This window comes from Euprymna scolopes, chromosome 42 (genome assembly GCF_053919585.1).
Source record: "Euprymna scolopes isolate OS-2025 chromosome 42, ASM5391958v1, whole genome shotgun sequence".
Lineage (NCBI taxonomy): Eukaryota > Metazoa > Mollusca > Cephalopoda > Sepiida > Sepiolidae > Euprymna > Euprymna scolopes.
In genome coordinates this window covers 15,013,484-15,026,110 of record NC_136523.1, presented here as the reverse complement: position 1 = coordinate 15,026,110, position 12,627 = coordinate 15,013,484, and the positions used below count along the sequence as shown (strand labels likewise).

The following is a 12,627-nucleotide window of genomic DNA, read 5'->3' as shown; positions in this document are numbered from 1 at the left end:
AGATTTGGGAAAATCTTTTTGATCAGCTTTTGGACAGAAATTTGGCTGTTAAGGGAGTCAAAGTTCAACGATTTGACTGTTGAAAACTCTACCAAACTCCTCCGCTAATTTTGGATCTAAACACTTGAAATTTTAGATGTAGGTTACTTGGACATGGATCAAACTTTTTAATTTGATTTGAACCCAAAGCAATAAAGGTTAAAATTGGGGTCAAAGTTAAAAAAAAAATTTTTTTTACCTCAAATTACTCAGCCAATGTTTTGTCTAAACATTTGAAATTTTACATAAAGTGTATTCAGACATAGGGCAAGCTTTTTAATCAATTTTTGCTGAAAATTTGGCTTCCAAGGGGTCAAAGTTCAAAAGATTTTACCTTTGCGGTCTCTAGAAAACTATTAAGCCAATTTTGGGTCTAAACATTTGAAATTTTACATAAAGGGTATTCAGACATGCAGCAAGCTTTTTAATCAGTTTTTGGGCGAAAATTTTGCTGCCAAAAGGTCAAAGTTTACAGAGTTGACCTTTGCAGACTCTACCAAACTTCTTCACCAATTTTGGGTCTGAACACTTGAAATTTTAGATGTAGGTTACTTAAACACGGATCAAACATTTTAATTTAATTTGAGCCCAAAACAATAAATATTAAGGGGTAAAAATTGGGATCAAAGTTTTAAAATATTTGACCTTTGCGGTCTCTATGGTAGTTAAGGAAGCCTATTATAATGAAAGGCATTATTGTACATAGTCACACTTTTTAATATATACGTAGGCACATAAAGTTATGAACAGTACATAGGGCCCGAGCAAAGCTGGGCTGAACTGCTAGTATATATATGATATAAATATCTATACCTTTGTGGGCCATTTTGGACTACTATAGCATCTTCAGATATTATAATATAACTAGATGTAACCGTGGGGTCACAACTACTATTTGTGAACCAAGTGCAAGGAGAGATCCAAACAACTGTGGGATTGTATTCCTTGGAATCTGAGTGACATGAAGTCTTCCCAATATGTCCAGAACTCCACATCTCTTTTGATCACCATTGCAAATCATTTTGTGTTCTCACAACAGCCGTTTACCATTGATTGCTCACTGGCGTCAACTGTTGTTATTCTCTGAAATTTCAGTAGCAACAAATCTCCTGAAGGTTCTAGTGCACTCTGTACCTTTCCAATGGCGATCTGCATAGTGTTCTCCTTCCTCAATCTTTTGTCCTTCTTGATTCCATATGACCATTTTGTGTGATACCAGCCGAGGCTGATGTTTTGGGAGAGGGGAAGCATTAGTTTATGAGATTTTTGGCAGTTTCAGTTCTCTTGGGTTCATGTGATGCTCTTTCAATATTTATTTTTTCTCTTTTAACATACCTGTAGCAGTTTAGCAATCATTAGTTACATGAGTTGGTTTCTGCACTTAACGATTTTTCGGCCAATATAATCTCTGACCTTCTTCAGGCGTATCTTGTCAAACTTAGGAATCTGCACAGAATTTTGAATAGAATATTTTATTTAATCCATGAAAGTAGCATGTTCTCATTCTGCCATCCAGGACGCAGGTACCCGTGGCATAGTGGATAAAGTACTTGGTAAAATTGCTTAGAACTTCTACCCAGTCATGGCTGACGAAATGAGAGCAGACTAGTCCCATGGATTAGATAGAAGGTTATGTTTCAAATTCTGTGCAGATTTCCGAGTTCAGCACCTGAAAAATGTTTGAAGTTACATCAACCAAAACGTGGAAATAACAGTCAAGATGAGAACAGTAGTCTGAAGAATCGGGTTAGGCAAGCAATATGAAATAACCAAACCCAAAGAGCATTGAAGTTACTGAATTTTTTAGATGAGGATTGGTTATTCGTATTATTTGAATTTATCGGACTACTGTTTTCATCTTGAGTGTGATTTTCACAATGTTTCGGTTGATGTAACCTCCGACCTTCTTCAGGTGTATCTTGTCGAACTTGGGAATGTTTCTGTCAAACTCTGGAATTTGAATTATCTGCAGTTGTTAGAGTACTTGAAAAAATCAATTGTAAAAAGTGATATTCTCCTGAAGGTTGAAGGTTCAATCCTCAGCGTGGGCGACCGAAAAATACAATTGCGAATGACTTAGGACTTCTATCCAGTCATGGTTGACAGAACAAGAGCACGCTACCCCCGTGAAGTTAATAAAGGGTTCCACTTGAAATTCTGTTCAAATTCCCGAGTTTGACAGAAATATTCCCGAGTTCGAAAAGATACACCTGAAGAAGGTCGGAGGTTATATCGACCGAAATGTTGTGAAAATCACACTCAAGATGAGAACAGTAGTCCGATGAATCCAAATAATACCAAAGAGCATTATTGAAAATGATACAATATCCCTAACATAACTCAAACCACAACTCGTGGAGTTGACAGTTTGCCCTGCTATCCGTTGAACCACCGAATTGATTTGTGTTGTTATAATTTGACTTAAAAACAAACTTTGTCTTGTGTCACTCTGTGCAAGATTAATCAATCAGAGTGTTTCTATTTTAGCTTATTTTTATAACTGTGCTATTGTGTACGACTACATCAGGCCTTTTTTTTTTCTGGGTGTAGAGAAGGGGAGTGAGAGGTTGAACGGATTGTGCGTGTGTGTCTGTGCGTTGTTTCATGTAAGTTCTCAGAATGTTTTCCGATGCATTTTTTCGTCCCATACATTGAGGTCACTGTCCGTCAGCATCTTATACGTCAAAGGTATGGATACATATGTATGCACTAGTTAGCTAAATCGACTTCCATCACGTAGGTGTATAATTGGTGCTTACAAGATCAGGCTGTCTGAAGGTACTGGCTTTCTGACCTAAAATGCACCAAACATTAATGTTGTTGTATCTTTCCCTTTCCGTTTGTAAAACTGTATCCTGTTCTGCAAAGTCAAAAACACAACAATTCCTCTACAAACAAACCAAACCAAACACTATGAATAAATTATTTGAAGATGTAAAGAATTTGAAACAAAGAAACTTTTCCAAAATTACTGGATTCAGCATTAAATAGCACAAAAAGGTTATATATATATATATAAAGAACTTTAAGCAGCAAACTTTTTACTAAATATATTGGATTTGGCTTTAAATCATAATGAAAAGGTTGGTACTTGTACAGTTTAATCAAGACATTAAAAAATGAAAATATCGAAAAAAGTTTAAATTGTATGTATCTGTTATGGAATGAAGTTCTCCGAAAAAAAATTTCACTTAATTTCATCAAGTATTTTTTTTTTTTTTTTACAGAGAAAAAACAATTTGTTATGATACTGAGCAAAATGTTCGATTTTTAGGAAGAAACGCTAGTATGGGAAGGGTTGTCAGCGCTTTAACTGGAGTTATCTCCCTTTCGCATTTCTAAAATTCAAACAAATTTTTTTTTTAAATCCAAGATGGCTTCCTTCAACGCGCTCTCATAAAAACGTGTTTTTCCGCTGTAAAAAAAACTACTTTATGAAATTAGGAAAAGGTTTGATATGCTGTAAAACAAAACAATCAAATTTATACACACACACACATATATATATATATATATATATATATATATATAAGAATAACAGTATAGTTACATTCCAAGATCCAAACATCAAAAATGCAAAATGACACTTTCCACTTTCAGCATGTGAGAATTTCAGTATATTTTTTACAAATCCATTTCGTTATGCAGAAATAAACAGTTATCATTATGTCAATACCGACTCTTGTTTGCATATACTCCTCAGAAAAAATAGAAATTCTTTGGTTAGTAAGAAAAAAATGCATGACAATATAATGTTGACAAAAAGAAAATTCATGAAAGACTCAGCGTCATGTGTTTGTTCCAGCAGGCATCTTTGACTATATTGTAAAGTTAGTTAGGCTTTAGTCAATGTTTGAATTAACAGTAGAATACCGGGATACAGTGGCCCTAGGATAAAGTTTTTTCATGTTACAATATGGAATACGATGTTTTTCCAGCTCCTGGTTATTCTATTTGCCCCTGGTTACGGTGTTATTTATAATGTTATTTGATTATATACATGTGTATTATATACTGTACTGTATTTTGTTACTAATTTTTAATACCGTATCCCGGGATTCTTTTTGTTTTTTATTTTTTTTTTTATTACAAAGGAGTCACCATTTATCAAGTCCGGAGGGCCATTTGAGAATAAGGGTTAATGAGTGTACAGTTGTCAAGGGGAACATGTCAGTCATCGATAGTAGTGGAAATTTGATAAATTAGATTAATTAAGGGGATGGCTTATACAGAATTTGTTCACGTTGGACTTGAAGGCCACCATATTGTAGTCAGGTAGAAAACAGAAAAACAGAAGAGAGTTCCACAGGCGTGCAGTTCTAAGAAAGAAACTTTGTTCATGGAATTTACGTTTAGGTTTAGGCACAGATAAAGAGTGGGGGAAATTATTGATAGTGGTTCCAGATAGACGAGTGTTTTTCGTGAAACTCAGGCCAGGGGAGACCTTAGATTGGAGCTCAGACGAGCACCTGCCATGAAAATAATGATAAAGCAGCGATAGGATCGCGACGTCTCTTCTGCGGGAAAGAGATTCCAGGGGAGAGAAAACGCATCCCCTACTGTATAATGTTTTCATTTTACAAAGAGATTATTTATATAATACTATTACTTTATTTATCTAATATATATATACTAGCAAAAGTACCTGTTGTTGACTGGGTTCAAAAACAGCCTACAGAAAATGGACTCTGATTTATTAAAGTATGAAAGGTTATGAAAAGGAAGGGTTGTAAAGAAATAGCTTTGCATTCGGGGGTATCCAAACCAAAGCAAAATATGATGAAAGTAAAAATAAAATAGATAAACCCTATAATTTATTATACCATACCTGTTCACACTGAAACACTTACCACAATATTCTGTGGATTTATATTAAAAAACCTTGTTAAACTTTGTTACATATTTCCATTCTATGGAGGTTAGGCGCGAACGAACACCCCATAATTTTATTATACCATATTTCTTCAAACTAAAACATAATTATCAAAGTATACTTACGCAAATAGATATGAAAAGTCTTTCTTAAAGTTCGTTCCTATTTCCATTCTATGGAGGCCAGGCGCGAACGCAGCCCCCACAATCTTATTATACCATCCTTATTTAAGTTAAAACATACTTATCAAAGTATTATTATGTACATCTATATCAAAAACACTTGTAATCGTTTTTTTTAATTTTTAAATTTTTTATTTCCATACTTTGTGGACCAGGTGCGAACGCAGACCCCACAATTTTTATGAACCATCGTTCTGCAGGATAAAACATACCCATTCCTGTGTCTCGATACATCTTCTATCATTATATGTAATCAGTTTTTTAAAATAGTCAACCATATAGGAGCCTATTCGTGACCACACACACACACACACACACACACACACACACACACACACAGAGTTTTATATTATATATATATATATAGGTTAGTGGGAGAGAACCCCAGCAAAGTGCTTGATTGATTATTAAGGAAATTAAAAAAAAAATAATGACGTAATCTTTATTCATATGTGTTAAAAGATCTCAGCACAACATCGGTACTGTCGGTTTTAAATCCAAACAAAACAGAAATAATATTTAGTTTCTTACGTGATCACCACAATGCATTTTTCAGCAAAATTTGCTGGTTGAAATCAAGTACTAAATTAAAAACGTTTGCAAAAATTAAAATAAGGTCGCGGATTAAAGTGTTGGAGAAAGTCACACAGCGGGCGAGATGCCATTTCCATGGAGACATATAAACAGAGGCTGAAGGAGTCTGACATAAGCAACCAGATATTGGTCCCTTTTGTTTGAATTTGAAACCAATGGTACTAATGTTTTTTTTGGGGGGATCTTCTGTAATACACACACACACACACACACACACATATATATATATATATATATATATATATATATATATATATATCCATGATCACTTTAATATCACCTTACCAAAATTTAAATCAAGATTTAATGCTATTAAACTTAGTCTTGAGGTGGCATTTACCCCATTTGGTTAAACCGGCTCCTCCCAAGGAATTCACCACATCTCGCACGCAAGCTAACCAAGCCCGGTGATCCATCACCAACACTGTCACTATCGATAGCCAATCACGATTCCAACGGCGAACACTGTAGATTGTCAGACTCAGAATCGGTTCAGTATCTTGTTTAACCGTTCTGAGTCATGTTTTAAGTTGGACGGCGTATTGCTTCTTCAAGTCCCGAGGATGAACCAGATCGATAGCTTCTCTGACAAGATCGCCTCATTGACAATGGAAGGTGTAACCATCCCAGTGAAGGCATCTCATAAGAGGAGCCTGCTGAAAGGAGATGATGTGGCACCACGCTAAATCTTGTGTTATGAATCTTTATTCAAATTTTTTTTTTACTCATGTTCACTCTTAACAAAGCATATCGCCACTTGGATGTAAGGGGCTACTATTTATGACCATGCATAGGATATATTATCAAGATGTTGGTTTACATTACATTTAAACTTCTGCATATCAATACAGTCAGGAAGCAGGTAGCAGGAAGGGAATTCTAAAGTCTAGCTGTTCAAGGGAAGACACTATTAGAGTAAAAGAGGCGTGGTTTTGTTGCTGAGTGGGTTTGTCGGGGATATGTACATCAGGAGGGAACAAGTATAATCCATTGAACGTAAGGGGCTGCTATTTGGGACCATGCCTAAGATAGATTAACAAGATGTTGGTTTATGTTGCATTTAAACTTCTGCATATCGGTACAGTCAGGTAAGCAAGTAGCAGGAAGGGAATTCCAAAGTCTTGCTTTTTGAGGAAAAAAACTAGAAAGTTTTACATCATTATCATTATAGAAAATTTCTAAAATTTAAGACTTAAATCTTAAGGGGTCTTAAGAAGAAATTGAAGTTAAAAGATTGATGTGTAATGAAGATAAAGTTTAATGCAAATCTGAAATATTAAAAATTTTCAAATGGAACGTTGTACCTATATTATGGGCCCCCTAAAACTCTTTTAAAATAATTGAAATTTAGGAATAATTTTTATTTTTGTTCCTATCCAGAGTGCCCCTTTTTGGGGAGCTGGATTTTCTCCACATTAAAAACTGACCTTGTGTCTAACTCTGCCCTGTGGGGGAGGCAAGTAAAAGGAAACATTGTTCTATTTAGTCCTAGGAGGTTTACCCTCCCAGGCTTAACCTTCTCTTGGAGTTTATTGCTAATCGCCTGAGACGTTCCTACTAGGGAATGCAGACAGAAATGCTTTGACATTTTTTGTAGACCAGAGTGTGCTTATCTTAGTGTGCTCAAACCACACTTGACTCCATGTCTAAACTGCTGGCATGGAGGCAAATATTTTTGTTTAAACTTAACAAAAATTGAAAGTGTCTGAATTTTTATGAAGGATTGTCACTTTCTTTTTGTCCACATTTCATTAAATTAAAACTAGTCTACATTTTGGTCTCTCTCACCTAGCGATTGTGTTCCAAAATTTTTAATGATTAGGTTAATTAGTTTAGGAGTGTATCCTATGCATACAAATATATAAACATACATAACTTGTGTGTGTGTATATATATATATATATATATATATTCCTATTATTTTTTTTGTGTGTGTATTGATATTCATATTAAAAACACTTTTTCTATTTATTTAAAAAAAAAAAAAATAAAAAAAAAATACAACTTTGTTATTCATCTGCAAAAAATCTAGGTAATTTGCATATTCTTTTAAACATTCATATAAATTAATTCCCTATTTAGTTTTTTCGGTTTTCTTATGGAATGATCATCTTTAGTTAACTTTTTAAATCATTACTATATATTAGGTTCAATGTAATGAATACAAAATCTTTATTAATCAAAATATCATATTTAAGCATATTTTATAACCGGGCAATGCTGGGCAGCCTGCTAGTGTGTGTGTGTGTGTGTGTGTGTGTATATATATATATATATATATATTTTGTGTCAGGTCATGTCATATGCTACTGGTACCATGTAACCCAGTACTACCTGCCTCATGGTCGGGTCACCAGCGACTAAACTGGTTCCCCCACCAGACTTGTTTGGTGAGGAGGGCGGCTAGTCTCCCTGGAGGATTAAAAACAAGACCTTCCAAAGGGCGAATGAACTCTTTTTCTGGGTCAACGGCCAACTCGCACCGTGTATATTTGTGTGTGTGTATATGTGTATTGGGGTGGAGAGGGCTCCCGTAAGCCGTGGTGAAGGCAATCTTTCTAGGAGAAGCAAATCTCTGATTTAAAAAACCATAAAGCGGGAGACCAGTACCCGCATTAAGCTGGTCTGCATTTTAATTTGTTGCTGGCTATCTTGCTCTTGCTTGTTGCTGGATCTCAACATTTTGAACCGAGAGAGAGACTTAGCTGTCATACAAAGCTAAGACTCTGTAACATAATCTTTGTATAGATACTCCCTCAGGCATTTGGGCTCATGGATTTTAAATGTCTGAGGGAGTGGCACTCGTCTGACAAGACGTTGCAATCATCATATATATAATATATATATATATATATCTTTTAATTTCACAATACAGGAAAAAAAAAATTGTATTTAAGCATATTTTATGACCAGGGAATGCCGGGTGGCCTGCTAGTATATGTATATATATATATGTATGTGTGTGTGTAATGGATAAAAATCAACGTAAAAAATATATACATGTTTATATCTTTTCTATATTTATTTCCTAATTTAAAAAGATTCTTTCTTAGCTTATCAAGCTCTTTCTATGTATACCAATATTGAAATATTTTAAGCCATTTAAATTTTTTCATGTGTATTGCTAAGCTAATGTTTGTTTGTGTCTCAGCGAAATTTCATCAGAATTTCTCATCCAACTTTTTGCTCTCGCTTATCTAAAAGAAACTTAGAGAAAATTTTAAATAGTTTAAAAAAAAAAAAAGAAAAAGTGTTTACAATCTTTGAACGATTATTTCAAAAACAATTTTTTGAATTTCTCTTATTTTGATTATCCTTCAGTTGTTATCCTTCTCTCTACGTTTCATCTTCCTCTCTCTGTTTCTATTTTTCTATCCCTCTCTCTCTCTCTCTTGCATTGTTGCTCTATCACTCTCATTTTCTCTATCTCATTCTCCTCTGTCTCTCTTTCGCCGTCTCTCTCTCTCTTTTGCTACCCCTCTCTCTGTCTGTCTCTCTCTCTCTCTCTTTTGCTGTCTGTCTGTTTCTCTCTCTCTCTTGCTGTCTGTCTGTCTGTCTCTCTCTCTCTCTCTTTTGCTGTCTCTCTCTCTCTCTCTCTTTTGCTGTCTCTCTCTCTCTCTCTCTCTCTTTTGCTGTCTCTCTCTCTCTCTCTCTTTTGCTGTCTCTCTCTCTCTCTCTCTTTTGCTGCCCCTCTCTCTGTCTCTTTTTTGCTGTCTGTCTCTCTCTGTCTCTCTTGCCTTGTTGCCCTCTCTATCATTTTCTCTATCTCATTCTCCCTTTTCTCTATAGCTATTCCGTGGATTTGGCCTTAACCCTAAAAGGGTTGATATGCCACAAACCACCCAAACCAAATATCTATATACACATAGTTTAGATGTTTCTCTAGAAAACTAAGCAATATGAAAAAAAAAAAAAAAAAATATAAATAATGGCAAAATCTAAACTCATGAATGTTATTCTATTTTCAGTGAAAGATTACATATTTTAAAAGAAAAAGAAGTGCGGAATACTTCACAGGTTGCAGCAGAAGACAATGGACACCTAAATGAAGTGGTTAACGTATCGCCGAAGGTAACATATCATTATCTTTGTTTCTTTGTCACTGGCATTTGTCAATGGTATTTATTGTTTTTTGTTTTTTTTTAATGGAAATCGCTTGAGACAAAGTGTGAAGCAACTTAATGTATCGAGCCAACAAGAACGAAAGATAATTATTGCAAAGACAGGAGAAGCATATTGACCTTAGTCTCGAAAAGGCCAGGGCTGTAGGTAGGAGGAAAACGATCAGCAGGAAGAAAGTACCACAAACTGATAATTCGTGGAAAGAAGCGACTGAAACAGGAATCTGTATTACAATGAAGTATCAAAACAGTAAATTCATGAAGACCACTAGATCAACAAGTCAAACAAGCTGAAACAAAGGAAGCAGGGAATAAATCAATAAATCAAACACATCTGGAGAAAAAATGCCATAATACTGTGATACTATCTCCCCCCCCCCCCCCCCAAAAAAAAAAAAAAAAAAAATTTTAGGAAGCAGGGAAGAAAGAAAAAAAGAAATATAACAAAAGAAGAGGAAGTAAGTTTATCAGGAGAACACTGGACAGGAAGTTATTCATCAAGGTAAAAGAAAGCTGAACTGGGTTTATTGGTGAATGTGTGACAAAGATGGGCACAAAGGACCAAATAAAGGATCAGTCAATATATTTTAGTTAATTTTAGGAGTGTCAACAATGAGCTTTGCAGGGCGGGGGGCAGTTTGTGGATAGTCTTAGGTTTTTGAAGGTTGACAACAGGCTTGGAAAAGACAAGGAAATGGATTGATCAACTGACTGATGAATACAGCTTTGACAGTAGAACAAAAGGAGCAGGGAAAAGATCATACGATTCTCAAGCACACACACGATAAGAGTGTTTTTAGAAAAGATGGAGACTAGCAACATAGTGTCTGTGAAAGAGAAAGTGTGGGGCCAATCAAAATACAGCTATGTTTCTGCATTTTATTAAGAACCTTCAAAAGGGACACAGATTCACCAGCCCAAATATGGCAAGAGTACTCCATATATGGTCTTATAGTAAATTTGTACTGATAGTGAATAGGTGTTTAGAGCGATAGATAGAACCGATTTTACAAGAAACAGAAAGAGCAATGGATCTATAATATACATATTCCAAAAAAGATTTGGAGAGAAAGAAAGACCAAGAAGTTTTAAAGTCGATTTCTCATCGAGAGCAGAGCCATCCATAAGAATCTGACTACAACTTGGATGTCTTCAAGTCCAACGTTAACAAATTCTTAATGAACCGCCCCCTTAAGTAAACACTTCATCAAATCTCCACACTAACGTAATGTACTTGCAATAACCCTTTTCCCTGAGTGGCTTCCGGGCCTTGATAAGTGGTGACCACTGTATAAAAAAAAAAAAAAAAAAAAATCTCAGTGAAGGAGAATTTTAATCGAATATTCAAATAATGATGTATAAAGTGTTAGCCCCTAGGAAGGGGCCCCCCTTGATTTTTCGAGAACTTCAACTAAAGTCAAATTAAATGCACGAAAAAAGGTTACTTTATTTTGCTGGAATATTTGTCTTATCTGGACAGAAGTGGAAGTTTTCTGTTTTTGTTGAGCATGTTTGGTTTGAGCATACTCCATAACCTATAATATTTCTTCTCTCATCCTAGATTTTTGCCTCCATTTTGTTTCTTATTCCCTGATAGGAAAGTAGTCCTTTTCTGTCTCCCTTAGGGCTGCTGGTCCTGGATATGACCTTAAACTATATCCAGTAATGAGGCCCCAGTTTGTGTGCTTTGGGAAATGTGGAGCCACCCTTTAATTACCATTGCTCCCAGGTCCATTTTAGTACCTGTTAGGGTTCCAACTATGGGTTAAATAGAAACTGACTTGAAAACAACAAATATATTCTATTGAAAAAGTTTTCTTAAATCTTTGGATTTGGCATTAAATAACCCGGAAAGGGTTGATATGCCGTAAAACAACCAACTAACCAACCCTTAGGGCTGCAATATATATGCCGATTAAGCTACACTGAATATTCCGCATTTCATCCACTCTAGGACTCCTCAGGCTTATGTGCATAAGCCTGAGGAGTCCTAGAGTAAATATAGATACTTATCTATACTTATCTTTTGTAAACTTTTTTCTCTTGGGAGAAGACCTTTATTTTGTATTCATAGTTTTGAATGAAATGTTGTAAATTTAATTCTACTATAACTTGACTTTCCACTTTATATATATATATATATATATATATATATATATATGAAGGCTTCCTTCAGTCTTGACAGACTATGGATACCCACTGTAAGGGTGCCTGCGCGTGAAATTTGTGTGGCAAGAGTTGCGCAACCTCTACCCACGCCTCTCCTGAGTCGACATTGTTGCATACCAATGGCAAGTTGAGGTACAAGATGACTGGAAACAATGCCGAGATAAGCGGAGAGCACATACAGCGCCTAGAATTCCCAAATGGTCACCCATCTGGTATTAGCCAGGCTCAACGTTGCTTAACTTCGGTGATCTGACGAGAACCGGTGTATCAACGTGATTATTATATATATATATAAAGAACAAAGATTTAATAAAACATGTTAAAAGCACTTTAAGAAGAGTTAAAAACATTTAATTTTAAAGACGGAAACACAAATTAAGTAGATTGTCATTAATCCACGGAGTTTTGATTATTATAAGCTCTATTTCCTATTTTGATTTACTGAGCGGTTACATCTGGTTAGGATTAGTTCCAGAAATGCTTAAAATGAAACACCACAACTTGGAACATTCCAGAAGCTCTCAAAAAAGAACATGTTTATATTCTATATTTCAAACTCTCCAGAAATTCTTGAAACGAACATTTTTATATTCTAATTTTAATGTAATTTTTTTAATAGTAATAATTATCCAATTTTTGTTATTATCAT

The 12,627-nt window shown here is 35.1% G+C and overlaps 1 protein-coding gene and 1 pseudogene across 1 annotated transcript in view; one reads left to right on the top strand and one right to left on the bottom strand.

Moving 5' to 3' along the window:
• Positions 1-12,627, top strand: part of LOC145266929 (ubiquitin carboxyl-terminal hydrolase 8-like) — a 140,578-nt gene that overhangs the window by 70,925 nt on the left and 57,026 nt on the right. The window contains exon 10 of the mRNA XM_080122728.1: positions 9,657-9,759. Within this exon, the coding sequence (XP_079978854.1) occupies positions 9,657-9,759 (103 nt within the window). The remainder of the gene's footprint in view (positions 1-9,656; positions 9,760-12,627) is intronic.
• Positions 12,151-12,265, bottom strand: LOC145267234 (5S ribosomal RNA; annotated as a pseudogene).